We start from the raw sequence: 19,102 nt of genomic DNA, 5'->3' as shown, positions 1-19,102 counted from the left end.
CCTCCAGGGGATCTTCTCTCACCCATGGATCGAACTCATGTCTCCTGCATTGCAGGCAGATTCTTTACCCACTGAGAAGCCCCTATCCAAACCTATACTGATCTCCAAATAAATACCTCCACTCCTAATCAGCAACCAACAGAATCTCCCGTCTTGTCATGTTCTTGCAGAGGCCTAACAGTGCCCCACAGTCAATGTTCAATAAAAGTTTTCAAACCCACCATGATGCATGGCTCGTACCCGCTACTAACAGGCCAACTGGATGCAGAAAAAGTGGTCTTCAAAGGACTCATGGCTCAGAGCCAAAAGCCACCAAGCCACAAGCTGAAAGCAGAGCAGGCGTGAGGAGGGAAGACAACGCACACGTGAACCAAAATGGCAAATTCTTGTGGCTGAGACACGAAACATTCCGTGCGCCCAGAGAGAACTGGCAGCTCCTGAATCAAAGAGTTGCCTAGATTTTCTTTTTATCTTCTTCTGCCAAGCAGAACAGAAAGATTTTTGCATCCAAAATGAGACTCTGGTTGGCCCTGATGATTCTTTATTGGTAGCAAACCTCCCCCAGCCACAGCCCATCATTCCCTGACAATTCTCCACCCTGAAACAGTGCAGCATGAGGATTTCTAGTAGTAACAGTGCAAACTATCCCACTGCATGAAAACCTGGTACCACTGACACCACCTCAAGAAAACAAAAAGGAGAAAATAAGCCACTAAGGAAGAAAATATTCTTATTGTCAAATACCAAAAAAAACCTAATATATTTCAATAAAAAATAAACAAATGGAATCTTTTCTCAATGTAAAAATCCAGAAAGCAGTATTCCCAAATAAAAGTTACTATCACTAATACTAAACTGAAAAAGTTACCACCAATATTGTTGACATGTATGCGGCTTTTGTTCTCAAGCAATTAAAGATGTGGGGACCCTATCCTGGGAACTCCCTGGCGGACCAGTGGTTAGTACTGCGCGCTTTCACTGCTGTGGGCCTTGGTTTGATCTCTGATGGGGGAACTGAGATTCTGCAAGGCACACGGAGCAGCCACAATATAAAGAAGTAAAGACATGGGGTCCCATCCTGAAACAATAAAGCTCTGCAGGCTTCCCTCAATCTCAAAAATGCAAGCACCCATACGGGAGGATCTCAGAAGAATCCCATCACATTTCACATTTGCTCAAAGCTTTTCAGTTTCAACTGATTTGGAATTCCTCAATTTTAACTGATTTTTAACATTAATTCTATGATGGACAGTCCCTATTTTTAAAGTAAGAGCAGTGAGTCTCAACAACCAAATGACTTGCCTGAGATTTCATGGTTTGTGACTTGAACTCAGATCTCATGGCTCCTAGTTTAGTTCTTTACAACATTGACATCTCTCATTTGTTGCATTAACTGGTTGATTCAGAATGAGGGCATGGCATAAATCAGGAAAGGGAAGAAGGGATAAGGATAAGCAGGAAGGAACCACACTGTAATGAATATTCAATGCCAGAGGGTAGACATTTAGCTTTTTCTGGGAGGCAGTGGAGAGATGTTAAAGAAACTGAGCACAGTTATCAAAGGATAACAGTTGTGTTTTAGGCAAAAATCATGTACTTTGAAATGATTTACACTCTCACCTCTATCCTGAGGCCCACTGAGGATATACATTTTTTAAAAAAGCTTCCTTTTTTGCTGCTCACCTGAAACTATCACAGTATTGTTAATCAGCTATGTGAAAGTGAAACTGTTAGTCACTCAGTGTCCAACTCTGCAACCCCATGGACTGTAGCCCAACAGGTCCTGTATCCATGGAATTCTCCAGGCAAGAACACTGAAGTGGGTTGCCATGCCCTCCTCCCGGGCATCTTTCTGACCCTGGGATAGAATCCGGGTCTCCCGAATTGCAGGCAGATTCTTTACTGTCTGAACCACTATACTCCAACATAAAATTAAAATTTAAAAAAAAAGAAAGAAAGCCTCCTTTGTATAACTGCATTACATCCAGCCCTAACACAAATCTTGGTCAGTGGGAAAAATGAATTTCTAAATGATAGTTTATAAAATTAAACAATCTTTTCACCCCTAAAAAATATTATGAAATGTTGCATAATATATATTCCTCTAATAAATTCACAAATTACAAATAACTAACACATCAGTGGCTGCAAGCAGTTCTGCAGGAAAGAACCTTTGCTAATTGTATATAACAGCATTCCTCAAACTTACCTAAACATGGAACTTTTAAAAGTACAATATTTATTAACATAATACAGAACTAGCATTCCACAGTATATTCCCTTAGAAATCGTACCATGGAGCATTTAGTCCTAAGAGAATGAAACTCAACAGAAAGTGAAACCCATTGATAATTGACACAAACACACAAAATACATACAGCTCATTCCTTTTAATTATCATTAGAGACCAACACAAACTTATAATTTCTCTCTGTGCTTGCACACATGCCACATCAGTGGTTCCCAACCTTGGCTGCAAATTTAAGTCACTTTGGCAGTTTAGGGGGGTAAAAAAACTCTAATGCTCAAGCTTTACTTCCAGAACAACTAAACCAGAATCTCTAGTTTAGCCATCAATAGGTTTTACAAGGTCTTCAGGCAAACCTATACCAATGAGGGTTAAGCACATTGTTGTAGATGAAGAGTTTGCTACCTCTAAAATGGTTAATGGTGGAGTCTGGGGAAATGAGAAAGGGAATATGAATTCCACTTAATTCAGTTAGAAACTCTTCATCTGAAAAAAGAATTGGCTATATTTATTTTGCATACAATACTGGACCTCGAATATTCCTAGCCTTCTCTGTACTTGTTCATCACTGCATAATGGCAGTTTAATGCTAATACTAGAATATGCTAAATCGTTGATGGCCAGCAATTTCTTTAAGAGAAGTTTTCATTTTAAACAAACAGAACCAAATTTTCTAATATTTGCCAAATTGGAATCACTGGTCTCAAGTTTTAGTTTGATTCCCATAAAACACAGCCAGAAGTAAACTGCAAAGCCAAAGCTTTCAACTGTCTTCCTGGAAAATACAGTTTTTAAAACTGCCTATCATAGGAGGTTAGTTAAACAATGCTATTTACTTTATAGCCATCATTCCAAACTTGGAAATGTCATCATCCAAAATACAATGAAGGTATTACAATAGTTGAAAACCCATGTTTCAAAGCACATTTAAAAGTTAATCTTCCTGGGAATGCATTTCCCCTCCAGGAAAGGAGAGGGAAGAAAAACGTAATAATACATCCCTCAACCCGGCAGTTACAAAGAAGTCAGAGGCTGCAAAACAAATCAACACAAAATGCCTAGTTATCCTGGCTATCATCTTTAATTCTCATCATCTTTCAATACACAATGAATACAACAGTATAATTTCCTTAATCTGAATTTCCAAACCTTCTACTCACCCTCTCAACCTTCCACTTCACTCTGAATAATTAGCTCAGAAAAATGATATCATTATATACATATATATATATCACTTTTAACTCATTTGCTTTCTAGGTCATAGGACAGAAAAACATTCTCCACTGTCTTTCTTTTCCTACTGTGCAGTGTCCGCAATACTTTGCTCAGGCTTTCTCCAGTGGCAGTATTCGGGTTTATTGAAGGGACTTCTCTTGTTGTGGAGCATGAGCTCCAGAGCACACAGGCTTCAGCAGTTATGGCACACAGGCTCAGATGTCCCGCAGCATGTGAGAACTTCCCAGACCAGGGATCGAACCCATGTTCCCTGTATTGGCATGCATATTCTTAACCACTGGACCACCAGGGAAGTCCTCTCTCCACTGTTGTTTATTTTGCCTTTGCAAAGGCACTCAGTGAGTCCTTTCCACAGGGAATGCCTTTCCATCTTGCCTCCATTAAATCATGTAGGCAGTGGAATGGTCTAGAAAACACCTTAATCTAATCTCAACCCTGCTCTCTGCTCAGGAACTCTTCCACAAGGCCTGCCCTAATCTTAATCAACACACCCCCTTTATCTTTCCCTCAAGTTCCTACTCACACACTCTGTCCTGAGGGCAGCATTCCCTGACTTTTCTGAGTAGAACAAATCACTCCTTCTGTTTTCTCTATTACTGTCGCCATGCTGGCTGGCACTCCAGGGCCACTTCTCCTTAAGTGTGACCCTTCTGAGGACAAGGGCCAGACGGAAACCTTCCCCTCTCCCACAATCCTGTACCTGGACAGTACTGAGCTCACAGGCAGGGTAGAAACTGTCTCACAAATGGCCTCCTTAGCATCTGTGTAAGTTCAGTTCTGTCGCTCAGTCATGTCTGACTCTGCGACCCCATGAACGGCAGCACGCCAGGCCTCCCTGTCTATCACCAACTCTCAGAGTCTACCCAAATCCATGTCCATTGAGTCGGTGATGCCATCCAACCATCTCATCCTCTGCCATCCCCTTCTCCTACCCTCAATTCTTCCCAGTATCAGGGTCTTTTCAAATGAGTCAGCTCTTCGCATCAGGTGGCCAAAGTATTGGAGTTTCAGCTTCAGCATCAGTCCTTCCAATGAACACCCAGGACTGATCTCCTTTAGGATGGACTGGATGCATCCCCTTGCAGTCCAAGGGACTCTCAAGAGCATCTTTGTAAAGCCTGTACTTAATCTTTCAGTCTAACCTCTTCTTGAGAGCATCATTCCCTTCTGCTTGAAGGCTCTCTGAAGGTAGAAATTATTTCTCCTCTAGTATTTCCATTAGAGAAGGAAATAGCAACCCACTCCAGTACTCTTGCCTGGAAAATCCCATGAAGAGAAGCCTGGTAGGCTACAGTCCATGGGGTCACAAAGAGTCAGACACGACTGAGTAACTTCACTTTTTTCACTTTAGTATTTCCATGAAACCAGAAGATGACAGAAGTCTCCAGGTTGACAGAGTATGAGGTTAACACTCTGTATTTTATAATGTGTGAGAGGGAAGCTAATGTGTGAAAGTGAAGTGCTACTCACAAATGAGAGGAAACACAATGTTCATGTTCCAATTAAAAACTGAAATATACTATTTGCTCAATTTTGCTAATATTCCCTCTCAACCTACTGGCTGAACCAGGAAAAATTTAGGCTCTCCCAACCTACCAACCCAGGGACCACACCACAGAGCTTCCCAAACAGCGCCTCCTACCGACTTAGATTTGGACTATTGTGTTGGAAAATCCCATAGAAAAATATAACAGGAGGAAGTTCTATTTAAGGAAACAACTCCACTCTCACTGAGTTTAAAGTTTTCTTATTCGCATGGGATTAAGGTTTCTTGGTAACTCCAAAGTAAACAGGCACATGTGAATTGAACTTTTTCTCCCTCTCTCTCAAAAAACTAATTGATTGTGAACCCAAGAAAGAAAACCAAGAAGGAAACACAGAAGCCTCTATACATAATACTTGCCTGTAGTTGGTTTCATCTCTGGCTAAATTCCTTCATTCCCAATCATCATCATTTTAACCATTAAGAAGCAGAAAATTTGAATAAGTAAATGATAATCTAGGGTGACAAAAGTACTAAAAGTAATAAATGCTAAGGAAGAAAGGCATGCTTATACACTCCTCCTAGATCATTTTGATTTCACCAAGGTATAAAAAGAGGTAATGAAATCTTTTTTTTTAACCACTTAAAGTGACAAAAGGCAACTCCTTTCAAGAAGGAATTTGCCTCCAACGAAATAAAAACCTGCCAAAGAACTAGTTTGGACAAGCCACAGCTGCTGAACATACAAAATAAGAGTGTAACATTCAGGATATTTAATAATTTAATTCAAGGATCATGTTACTTAAAGAGGCAAAGAGTAACAACGTGTTCTCCCTAACCACTACTAAGAAACACAGAAAATGTTGTACAGCTATACTAACCACTCTACATGCTGGCTGACTATAAACTTTCCTCAAAAAGTATAACAGTGACTAAAACAATGCCAGTGCCAATGTCCAAGGTGAAGGAGGAAATCCTATAATGTACAATAAAAGCCCACAAGAAAACCATTTTGGAAAATAAGGACAGCAAAAGCTTTTTCCACCAAAGATATTAACAGCAATGATGACCTTATGATTCTTTGAATAATGTTGGCAACTGGCTACCAAAAAGAAACACCCTGAATAAGAATACTATTCATATACAAATACTTATGTGTATATATATATACAAATACACACACACATATATATGAATTCTATACAGAGTATTCATCATATACTGGTATGGTATATTTTTATACATGAACACATACCATACCAGTATATGATGAATGGGCTTCCCTGGTGGCTCAAATGGTAAAGAATCCATCTGCAATGCAGAAAATCAGGGTTCAATCCCTGTGTCAGGAAGATCCCCTGCAGAAGGTAATGGCAACCCACTCCAGTATCCTTGCCTGGGAAATCCCATGGACAGAAGAGCTTGGTGGGCTACAGTCCAAGGGGTCGCAAGAGTCAGACATGACTTAGCGACTAAATCATAACCACATATGATGAACACTCTGTCTGAACAGAATTCATGTGTATGTGCTACTATATACATAATTTAATGACCCATTGTGGGAGGATGTCTTATGTCTTATTTGGAGAGCATTGCTCCTTTAAAGATGTAACTTATTTGAGATACTCATTGAGGGGTTAAACTATTCTACACATACACACCAAATTTTGTTAACAAATAGGGGCATAACCTTTTGAAGAGGTGGTGGTTTAGTCACTAAGCCGTGTCGGACTCTTGCGACCTAATGGACTGTGGCCCACCAGGCTCCTCTGTCCATGCAATTTCCCAGGCAAGAATACTGGAGTGGGTTGCCATGTCCTACTCCATGGAATCTTCCCAGCCAAGGAATCGAACCCTTGTCTCCTGAAGAGCAGGCAGTTTACTGCATTGTAGGCAGATTCTTCACTGCTGATCCACCAGGGATTCCCTTTGAAGAGGATAATTATGAAATTATTCAAGCAATTAAATACCTTTTATACATTTCCACCTGAAACTTAATTACAAGGCTTTCCAGTTTCTCAACCACATCAAGAGAAAGGAAGAAGACTGCAAAGACACCTATCGATTCAAACTTGAGAAATGTCACAAACTGCCAGTTCCCCACCAGAGGCATGAATCACTTCTGGAATATCTGCTTCTCATGATGGTTTTTGTTTTGCTCCACATTTCCTTCTGTGGACTGGTTTCTTCTGCTGACTCAGCCTCTTCTTCCTATAACCCCAGCGTTTACCCATGGCCCACACGGCCATTGCTGGCTTCTCCACAACCCCAACCGGCATCGTGACATCTCCCGCCACAGTCCCACAGCCACTCTAGGTCTTAATTTCCCCAGTGTGTTAGGGACAAGTCCTGCTCAGAGTTTTCAGAGCAAGCCACACAGGTCATGGCCAGTATCTACAGAAGGTTCATCTTTGGATCTGGTGCCACATCTAGGCCTGTTGGCTGAGGCTGGAAGAGCCAGAAAACAGGTGATGCAAAACACAGCCTGCTCCTCTCCTTTTCATGGGAGGGGACATGAAAACACAGGCATATAATCACATAAATGACAAAGTCCATACATTTAAAAGTACCAACCAGAGACAAAAGCAAGATAATAGTTGAATTAGCCAAAGGACAAATGCTAAAGCAATTCATTTAGTCAAAATAAAATGCAAAATGTTAAAAACATCAGGTAAAAGGCTGTTCTTTAAGAAAACTGAAAGGATTCCTAAATTGAATAAAAGACTGACTCATAAGGTGACAGTAAGCCATTATTGTAAAGTCTCCTGGATAAAGTAAAATAGTGAAATAACAGGTACCAACTTCAGAAGAACCAACCTTAAGATGATCTTGAAACCTGACTGTTTAAACAAAATACAAAGGATTACAAAATCCATACCATTTATTTTACCATATTAATTTGCCTTCTGCCCTTTGGCTGTCCCTCTAATGCACCACAACGACCCTAATTCAGAGCCCTAGTCAGCTAAACTTACAGCTTTAGCCAGAACTTTTCTCACTATACAGGCACAGTCTACATTCTCAAGAGAACAGCTAATCAACAGTTTAAAGAAAATTATTCATATTTTATTAACAACAGTCAAAGTCTGAAAGGCATTCTTCAGGTCCTGAATGCCACCAACCAGCTGTCTGATCTTGAAAATACAAAAAAAAAAAAAAAAAAAATCAATCCAACACTATTCAGATCATTATCTAGAAAAAGGACATCACCATCACACCCAATTTTTAAACATGCCAATTCTTCTATAAACCCACTTCCTTTTGTGTGTGTGTGTGTGTGGACAATTTTTAAAGTCTTTAATGAATGTTACAATATTTCTTCTGTTTTATGTTTTGGGCTTTTTGGCTATGAGGCCTGTAGGATCTCAGTTCCCCGACTCGGGGTCAAACCCATGCCCTGTGCGCTGGAAGGCGAGGTCTTAACCAGGGCAGTCCCTGTATACTCATTTTAAAGCAGGAAAGTTTAAACCTCTTTACTAAATGTCACAGCATTCCCTCGAGTCACACGAAGAGTCACTGCCTTACCCCACTAGGCTGCCATGCTATTGTCAAGTCCTTTCCTGGGGTAACCTTGTGGGGTCCATAATGAAGAAGGAAAATCATGCAGTTCTGTCTACACAGATCCAGAACAGGTGAACTCTTTCAAAGGGATGTTCCCCACATTTGCATGTGCTGGCCACCTTAACTGCCACATGATCTCCAAGCCAAATGTCAGGTCAGGAGATTACAGTGACAGAGCATGTGAGCAATTTCTAAGTGGACTTACCTGATAGCCAGAATTCTAATATCCTGAATTTTATATTATGTACCTAGCAATGACAATTATGAGTCAAACATTCCTCTTTATTTGGGTGAAGAATAGCAAAAAAAAAGCCAACTCAGTGCCTGAAGATTATATAGCCTTTAGCTAATTCTGGATCATATCTATACTATGATATTATGGCCTCACCATAACTGTACTCATCAGCCTATATTCAAAATACTGTACCAGATATTGTTGCCACATTTAACATACAACATTGATCCTGTTCCTAAAAGAGAACAGAATGGTAAATGGTCTAAAAATTAAGTCATACGATAAATAAAATTTAGGTTATCTTTAGTCTGAAGATATAAAGATGCTATTTTTTTTAAAAATCTTCAAAAAAAAAATTTATACCTCCAAATGGCAAAACAAGAAGAGCACGTGGATGAAAGAAAGGTGGAAACTTTCTGAAAATCAGCACTGACTAAAACTTATTTGCCTGTATATGTATGTGAGACCTGTACGGTCTTTATACCTGTTGTAGGTGATACAGAAGGAACTTCAGTACTTCATGGGAGGCAGAATCAAATGACCTTTGACACTTCTCTCAACAAAATATTGTGTGTTCTACAAATTGGCAATGATTTATGTATTCATGGACAACCTCAACCTAGATCAGCCATTATGATCTGTTTTTCTCCATGAGGCAGTGGCAGTGGGGATTAACCTTGATTTTAAAAATAACACGGGTTCACTGCATAAAAAGTATAAGAATACAAATCAACCATAATCTCACCATTGAGACAGAACTTAACACTTTACAATAATTTCTTAGTAATCTTTCAAGGCATAAATATATATAACAAAATTTGAGTCAACCTACTTATAGGCCTTTTGTCCTGATTTTTTGCATTGATGTGATAATCCATTTCCCAAGTCACTAAATACTGATGACAAAAGCATGATTTTTAAGGCCTACACAATAATCCAATCATAAATTCAATTTGATGTTCCACAGGATCCAATGCTTTGAGTTTGGATTTAGGAAGAGAGAAGGACATTTTCACCAGTTACAACTAAACTTTCACATGGTACTGCTTTAAATAATACTTAACTACTATTTAGCTATTAAATAATAATATTTAACTTCTACTACTGAATAACTTAATATTATTTTAAATAACTTTTAATACTTTTTTATTTGATAACTTAATGTATTTAGTTAAATAATAACTTTAATAACTTTTAAAATAACTATTTAAATAACTTTTAATTATTTTTAATAATTGTTAACTAATATTATTTAGTTATTAAATAATAATTAACTATTATTTAACAAGGCTTCCCAGGTGCCTCAGCTGGTAAAGAATCTGCCTGCAATGAGGGAGACCTGGGTTCAATCCCTGGGTTGGGAAGATCCCCTGGAGAAGGGAAAGGCTACCCACTCTAGTATTCTGGCCTGGAGAATTCCATGTACTCTATAGTCCATGCAGTCACAAAGAGTCGGACACAACTGAGCAACTTTCACTTTTTACATTCACTATTATTAGTCACTTTAAAAAATCATAATAGCAATTAGGGTATATTTGAGGCCATCAAACACCCAGTTTCAAGGAATCTCAATTGCATCACCTATTTCTAGGGCTGCAGAGAGAGGAATAAAAAAGCAAATGTGGTTCTCATAAAGCAGTGTGAAATGACTGCCAAAGAAAACCTGACACGATGACAGAACTCAACAGGTAACTGTACAACACGCTCAGGAATATAGACATGACACCAGGCTCATCTTGTTTAAATCAACACAAAGGCAGAACTTAGAGGACACTAGGAACAGAGAATGAGCAAATCACATAAGATGGTCTTTTTTCTGAATCTTTTCTCACTAACCCTTAACTGCTAGACTCTGATGGAAGACAGAGAGCAAATTAAAAGATATAAAAATAACAACTTTCTAAAAGATGACCATATGGGAAAAGAATCTAAAAAAGAATGGATATAAATATATGCATAACTGATTCACTTTGCTGTACACATGAAACTAGCACAACATTGTAAATCAACTATATGCCAATTAAAAATTTTTTTTAATAATTAAGTAAGTAAAAGATGACCAGATAACCTGTTTGGGGGATTGTTTCTTTTTTCCAAGTCATATATGTGCCACTTAGCTCTATTTAGTAAGTTGTAGAAGAGAAGAGTGATAGATTCTCTCAATGAAACTTATGCTCAGGGTCATAAAGCTGTCGTCAGGAGTAAGAACTCAGGGTCCCTGAATGTTAGCTGTAAGGCCTAACTGTCCATTTGTGATGACATCCATGGGTGACAACCTTTAAGTATGGAATCAAAATCAACCCTGTCATTCTGCAGCCTTCTCTACCCATCTTTACAACAGTGGCATCAAATACTCCACTGTACATACATCTTTTGGAAATGTTTGAATTGCAAAATGCATGAATATATTCCCTACTGAAACACATACTGAGATTAAAATGTCAAATATCCTAATTTTATTTAAATCAAATTTGATTTTACATGTTTAAGCAAAAAGACTCAGTGTCAGAGAAAGCATACCACGAGCTACAGTTAAGTGAATGCACATTTAAATAATTAAAAGTTATTTCTATGACCAAAGGACTATGAGTTATCCAAACTAAACAAATTAATGGCCAGTGGAGAAAGAAGAAATTGTAGTTAGACATTTCTGTCTCCCTTCCAATAAAAATATTTAAGTAGTCCTCATCTAAGACCACCTAATGTACTTGTTTTGAGATACAAAGGGAGCCAGCTATTCCTCCAAGCAATTTACCCCAGAAGACAACATTTGCTACTTTCCAGTCTCAAAATGACAAAAGTAATCTATTTGCCTAAAAAGATGAATTTGAGGGTAGTAAAAATATACCACAAAAACCATCAAACAGTTTCTTATTTATACTGGCCTTAGTGATAAGCCCTTCTGAAAAACCATAGTTTACAGGTCAGTTTTCTAACTGACGTATTTTAAGGATATAAAATACCCCACATTTAAAACATGCAATGTGTACCTTGTGGAGAAATTATGTACATAACCCAATGTAACAGAAAATTTGGTTTCATCAATTACAACGCTCATTGGATTTTCCCCTCTTCAGCCAACAGGGACTCAAGATTCCTAAAGAATTTTGCTTTGATGAATCACATTTGTAATACAATCACTTTACTCATCCCCACCTAATAGAGTGTAACACATTTTCCCCTCCAAGATCTCGCCATAGCCATTTCACAAGAGAAATGTAAAAAAGAACTGATTAAAGGAAATAGGACAGACAGTGAGTAAGCCATGAACAACTGCCCATAGAACTGTAAAACTCCTGACAGATCATTTCCATGTGTTTCAATTAAAGTTGCCATGACAAGTGGACAAAAACTAGACAGAAAGCGATAAAAGTTGAATCCATTCCCTCCTTTTGTAAGTATAGCTAGAGTCAAAGAATAAAAAACAATTACTGAAGAATGTGAAAGATTCTAACATAGAAAAACATCTGCGATGTCTCCAATATGGTCTAATTTGTAATCTCATCAGCCAATTAAAGAATACTAAAAAGCATTTTATATACATTTTTAATACATATAGAAAAGAGGACTAAAGTATAAAAACAATAGTGCTGGAGAAGACTCTTGAGAGTCCCTTGGACAGCAAGAAGATCAAACCAGTCAATCACAGAGGAAATCAACTCTGAATATTCATTGGAAGGACTGATGCTAAAGCTGAAGCTCCAATACTTAGGCCACCTGATGCAAAAAGCCAACTCATTGGAAAAGATGAGAAAGATTGAAGGCAAGAGGAGAAGAGGGTGACACAGGATGAGAAGGTTGGATGGCATCAATGATTCAATGAACAGGAGTTTGAGCAAACTCCAGGAGATGCTGGGAAGCCAGGCATGCTGCCGTCCAAGAGGTCACAAAGAGTCAGACACAACTTAGGGACTGACAACAAATGTATAAAGAGTAGTTTTCTTTCAAAGGTAGGATGACTAAGTAGATTTTTTTTCCTCTTCTTGCTTGTTAATTATTTATTTGTTATAAACAACTTAAAAATGACTTGCTACAAGGAAAGAAAAAGATTTAGTATAAGTGAAAGTGAAACTGAAGTTGCTCAGTTGTGTCCGACTCTTTGCAACCCCATGGACTATATAGCCTGCCAGGCTCTTCCGTCCATGGGATTTTCCAGGCAAGAATACTGGAGTGGGTTGCCATTTCCTTCTCCAGGGGATCTTCACAACTCAGGGATTGAACCCCAGTCTCCCACCATTGTAGGCTTTACTGCTTTACCATCTGAGCCACCAGGGAAGTCTCTAGTATAAGTGACTAGGAAATTAAAATCTATAAATCAAATCGAGTATCAAAACATGATAACATTTATGAAATTTTACCAAATTTTTGGTAAAATGTTTACATTTTACCAAATTTTCCTGACTATAGTAAATTTTATACAAAATCATTTCCTCCATTAAAAAGATACAGGTTGAGCCATATCCCCCCAAATTCATAATGTTGAAATCCTAATCACCAGTAAGTACCTCAAATTTGAACTACCTGGAAACAGGGTCACTGCAGATGTGATTATTGAGATAAGATCACTAGACTGAGCCCTAACCCAATAGGGCTGTTGTTCTTATAAAAAGGAGATATTTGGACAGACGCTCACGGGGAGAACTCCACATGCAGACATCAGGATGAAGCTTTTAGAAGCCAGGAAGACCAAAGGTGGTGAGCAAATCTCCAGGAGCCAGGAGAGAGGCATGGACCAGATTCTCTCTCAGCACGCAGAAGGCAGAGCCCTGCCCACACCCTGACCCTGAACTTGTAGCCTCCAGAACTGTGAGACAATCCATTTTATTGTGTAAGTCACTCAGTCTGTGGTATACTTTTACAGCAGCCCTCAAGATAATGCAGAAGGTTTCAAAGCATAATACAGAGACATTACCATCTTGACCACGTTATTTCTTCCTGAAAATCTGCCTTTTGTTAGGCAGCACTTGCAAAAATCAGTACTTCCTCCAGACACTCCTCCTCCCACCCCCATGACTAGTTACATGAGTCCACATACATGAGCTTCCTCCCACAGAATGTGAGAACAAGTGACACACGACAGACCCAGACCTGGACCTTAAGACCAGGGCATCTTCCGCCACCTCCTCAGCTCACATGTGGCCACAGTAATGACCCAGCTTCAACCATAGAGATGAGATGCGTCCCTTAAAGAACAAGAGAGGTCAGTCATAGAAGAGATGTGGGTCGCTCACTGACAGCACAAGACAGCACTACTCACCAAGCTGGAATACTCTCCTTACAGGAAAGTAAAATAAAGAACTGTTCTTTAAGGCATGATATTGTTGGATGGATCTGCTATACCTGGTTAGTCTTTTACCCCAATAGAGTATCAGTGGAAATAAAACACTGTGTGTGTGCATGCTAAGTCACTTAAGTCATGTCCAACTCTTTGTAACCCTATGGACTTAGCCCACCAGGCTCCTCTGTCCATGGGATTCTCCAGGCAAGAATACTGGAGTGGGTTGCCATGCTCTCCTCCAGGGCATCTTCCTGGCAATACACAGACAACAAAACAATCTACAGAAAACCAGGAAGCTCTTTGAAATTAAGTAGTCGCTGTGACTCCAAGGGAGAATTTTAAGTGTAGAGTCAACTGAACAACTAACTATACATTATGGCTCCAAATTTGACACAATACATCTGATGATCCCAGCAGTTGTTAAACTATGATTTCAACCCTTTGTAGAAATCTAACCATTTTTATGCTTAAAGATATTTAAAGTTTTATTTTTTCACTTTCAAAAATTATTAATGAAAATAGTTAATATAATCATATTGTTATGGTTTTACATATATTTTGACAAAAAAACAAAATAATATATAAAAGTCTCATCCTCCTCTTCCAATCCTCTCATCAGGAAGTGTGCATGCTCAGTCACTTCAGTCAAGTCTGACTCTGTGCTACGCTATGGACTGTAGCCCGCCAGGCTCCTCTGTCCGTGGGATTCTCCAGACAAGAATACTGGAGTGGGTTGCCCTACCCTCCTCCAGGGAATCTTCCTGACCCAGGAATCGAATCCACAGCATCTCCTGTACCTTCTGCATCACAGGTGGATTCTTTAGCACTGAGCCACCCAGGAAGCCCATCAGAGAGAGCTAGAATGAATTCATGAGTTATACTTCCAGGCTTAGATCTTTTAAAGTCAGGATAATAATTTAAAAAAAAAAATTGAGGGGCGGGGATAGTCCAATTTTAAACTAAGCTCAAAGAGAGATTTTAACGTCAATGTCAGTTTGTGATACATACCCCCAGAGTCAAAATTAAAAACACATCCTAATAATAAGCAGATATAACCCTCATATTTGCATTTCCCTGAAAGAAAAAAAGCTTTTTTTCAAAGATGCTCACAACCAGCAATGTGGTTTATTTTTTGTTCCTAAATGTTTCCCAATATGCTATTATTTTTAAACAGGAGGTATGCAACTAAAAGAAAGTTCCTGGAGGACAATTCAATACTCCTCCTTTCCTTCATTCTAATGCAGACTGTAATTTACTTTTCTCTCTGGTCAAAACAGTAAAAACTACTTTTCTGACATTTGAGCTGTTCCACTTTTACTAAGTTACAGGAGCTTTTTCCCATGGTTAAGTATCCAAATCCAACACGGACCCTTGTTGATCAGGAAGACACTCTTTACTGAGCTAAAGAAGAAAATGAGATTAAAAAGTACTCCATTTAGTTACTCAGAGACCTCGCTAACCTGTGATCAAGAATGGAATCGATGATTCCAACTCATGGTTTGTGGGATGCACATATGTTCCTGGGTTCAGACATGTGTTTCCATTTAAACTGCTGGAATGTATACATAGCTCTGTAAAGAGTGATAAATATTAGCAAATCTTCTAAGAATGAAGGTCCTTTATGACCACATACACCGTGTTTTGATTCAGTTTTTAAAATGTGAGTCATATAAAGCTGAACAGTCTGTTTTTTACATCTCTTCACAAGTTAAAGAACTAAAAAAAAAAAATCCTTCCATAGATTGCATCTATTTGTACCATCACAGACAAACCAAGGCGACTCTGTGATTTCTATTTGTCTTCTCTTTTCTTTGCCTTGTGGCAAGCCTACCCCAGCCAAAAGCAGAGATTCTGAATCGCCCAAGCATTGAGTATAAGCTGTACATGAACCGATATCAGATAACACCAAGTAAGGGGCTTCAGACATGGTACATAAATTTCAACAGCAGAAGCCTAAAAAGCAGGGGTGGAAAATTGGGGTCTGGCATATTCTATTTGGCCAGCACAGCAAAATTTTAATTAAATCCCTTTAGGAATGCACCCCCCCCCCCCAATACAAAGAATGTGCTTCATCACATAGGACAGTAAACCTCACCCTGCACTATGGACCTCTCCGATGATGCTTTGAAATGTGAATGCTGCATGAATTTCTCCACATCAGAGCTTTCCTCCATTCTGTTTCTTCACTCAGAATGCTCTTTCCACCCACCCAAGCCTATCCCTCCACTTGGCTAATTTCCACTCTTGAAAGATCTCAAGAAGTCCTTTTTAATCTCCTCAAGTCCCAGTCAAGAGCTTAATCCTCTCTGGCCCAGATTCCCCTGCTATTTAGGGAGCTATATAATCAAACACCAGACTAATTCCTTTAGGGCGGGGACTATGCCTTGCTCATTTTGGTCTGCTGCGTTGCACACAGCAGGTGGTAAACAAATATTTTCAGAATGATGAAAGGGCAAGACCAGTATCAGCTCTGAAAATATTCACTTTTAATATCCTTGGAAGAAAATGCATATGAATAATGAACTAGACAAAAAAAAGATCAGATCACAGAAAAAGCAAGAGAATGAAGACACTTACTTGTAAAAGTAAGCTTTCACAAGCTTAAAAAGTCACACAGGTATTTTCCAAAAGCTTGATGACCTATCACAGCGATATTTAACCACATCCATGGTTGCTACTGTGTGTCACTCTAGGACAAACTATGTATTTGTTCCTAAATACATGCTTTCTGGATACCAACAACAAACACAAATATCAATATAATAAACTCAAATGAACAAAAGAAAGAAGGATGGTAACTTGAGTCAATTTCTTGGCAAAGACAGACATTTTCCCTTACATAAAACACTTACTTTAAAACAGAGCTAACCAGAAGTAATCAACTGCTCTCGACAGTATCTCAAATCACTTGCCATCAGTTTTATTCCTGTTTCCCTTTATGACTGTCCAGGCTGACTTCACTGAAGGTCAGACCTTACAGAGCGCCACCAGGGACACAACAGACAAGGTTACCAGTCATGAGCAGGGAGCCCAATAAGCACCTTCTGTCAATCTTATCACCCCGCCCATGGTCATGTTTGCCAGAAATGAAGCCTCTGACATGGGGACAGGGGAGAAGAGGGTGACATGTATGAAGAGAGTAACATGGAAACTTACATTACCATATGTAAAATAGACAGGCAATGGGAATCTGCTGGATGTCTCAGGAAACTCAAACAGGGGCTCTGCATCAACCTAGACTGGTGGCGTGGGGTAGGGAGGGAGATGGGAGGCAGGTTCAAAAGGGAGAGGATATATGTATATCTATGGCTGATTCATGCTGAGGTTTGACAGAAAACAACAAAATTCTGCAAAGCAATTATCCTATTAAAAAATAATTAAAAAAAAAAGAAATGAAGCCTCTGTAAGGGACTCCTCTCCAACTCCCTAGGTCAGGTATGTGTTTAAGGAAGGAGGAAACAGGCAAAGAGAACAGGTAAAGAAGATAATCTGGTAGCAGATCTGGCAATCCTCACTGCCTCCAACAGAAAACTTCATTAAGTTTGTCCAGAGGGAGCTGCCTTTGAACGGTTCAGTCCCAAACAGGCTACCACCCTTTTCTTGCCCCAGGCATCTTCAGCTATAAACCTAGTCCCCTTCACTGAGAAGGGGAGCTTCCAGGGGCCTCCAGTGTAGCTACTGAGACAGGTACATTTCTCTTTAATTATCGCCAAGACAGGAGTAAAAAGTCACTTACCTTCTGAAAAAAGTCTTCCCCACTTTTGCCTTTTCCTTCAGCAGCAGCTGTAAATAAAAATGTATACATTTAAAATAGTTTCATGTTCCAACCTATGTGTTCAAAACACTCTCAAGTATCAGGCACAAGAACACAGAGGTAAACAAGATGCCAGCCTCGCTCTCCCAAAGCTCAATGCCTGTTCACAGGCCTCATCTGTGATATGAAATGGAAAATAAAACACTAATCCCATCAATCAGGAAGGGAGAAGGAAGGTCAGAGTCCGAGAAGGCAATGTGACAAAAGAACCAGAGGGAGAGAAGGGCATTGATTGCAAAGGAGAGAGTCAGAACAGAGAAACTTACAGAGATGCTATACTTGCTGGCTTTGAATGTGGAGGACGGGCAACAAGCCAAGTAACCCAGGTGCCCTCTAGAAGTTGGGAAAGGCAAGGATCTGGATTTTCCTCTAGGGTCTTTGGAGGAAGTACAGCCCTGACAACACCTTAGGATAGCCCAATAAAACACATTTCTGACTTCTGGCCACCAGAACTATAAGATAATAAATTTATTTGTTACAACAGAAAAGGAAACAAATACATAATTTCAACGCCATCTTAACTTCACTTTTTGCACAAACACATCATCAACAGCACAAACTGAGCACAGACACTGATGTGAGCACTTCCATACACTTCCACAGGTTTTATATTCAGGTTGCACCTTGTGGCGTGTGGGATCTTAGTTCCCTGACCAGGGATCTAACTGCACTCCCTGTATTGAAAGCAGGGAGTGTTAACCACTGGACCACCAGGAAAGTCACACAAATAAATTTTTTGCAGTTAACTCTACAAATTATGATTTTTTCACTCTAACTAGGGAACATACCAATAGTGAATTCTTAAAAGAACATAAAGAAGCAATTTTGAACAAAAAAAAGAAAAGAAGGTGAACATGGTTGGTCCTAACCAGAGGGCCAGAAAGATAAAAGATCAGCACCCAAACCGAACGACACAAATGCCCTGGGGACACTTCAACTCAGCTACCTCTTGGGCTGGCTTTATCTCTACAGCTAAAAATAGTTTAAAGTCACTCCTGCTCCATGATACAACTGTGTGGCAATGAAAACTGCATACCAGGCCACAAAGATTAGAAAAAAATTTTAGTGACATCAAGGGAACTCTTCTTTTAAAAAGAAATTATAGAATCAAAGGTATATTCAAAAGCCTATCAGGCAGGGCAGATAAACGCTTTCACCCACAGGGGACTCCTTCACAACTAAAAATTCATCGGTTTAAATTTCATGATACAATGATGTTTTATTACAGAAACCAGAAACTTCCTTTA

General features: G+C 39.2%; 1 protein-coding gene across 3 annotated transcripts in view; it reads right to left on the bottom strand.

The window, feature by feature from the left end:
* BICC1 (BicC family RNA binding protein 1) overlaps positions 1-19,102 on the bottom strand; it is a 359,182-nt gene that overhangs the window by 237,607 nt on the left and 102,473 nt on the right. For all 3 annotated transcript variants that reach the window (XM_070470682.1, XM_070470681.1, XM_070470680.1), the window contains exon 2: positions 17,778-17,824. In XM_070470682.1, the coding sequence (XP_070326783.1) occupies positions 17,778-17,824 (47 nt within the window). The remainder of the gene's footprint in view (positions 1-17,777; positions 17,825-19,102) is intronic.

Source organism: Odocoileus virginianus, chromosome 7 (assembly GCF_023699985.2).
Source record: "Odocoileus virginianus isolate 20LAN1187 ecotype Illinois chromosome 7, Ovbor_1.2, whole genome shotgun sequence".
NCBI lineage: Eukaryota > Metazoa > Chordata > Mammalia > Artiodactyla > Cervidae > Odocoileus > Odocoileus virginianus.
This window is presented reverse-complemented; position numbering and strand designations above follow the sequence as displayed.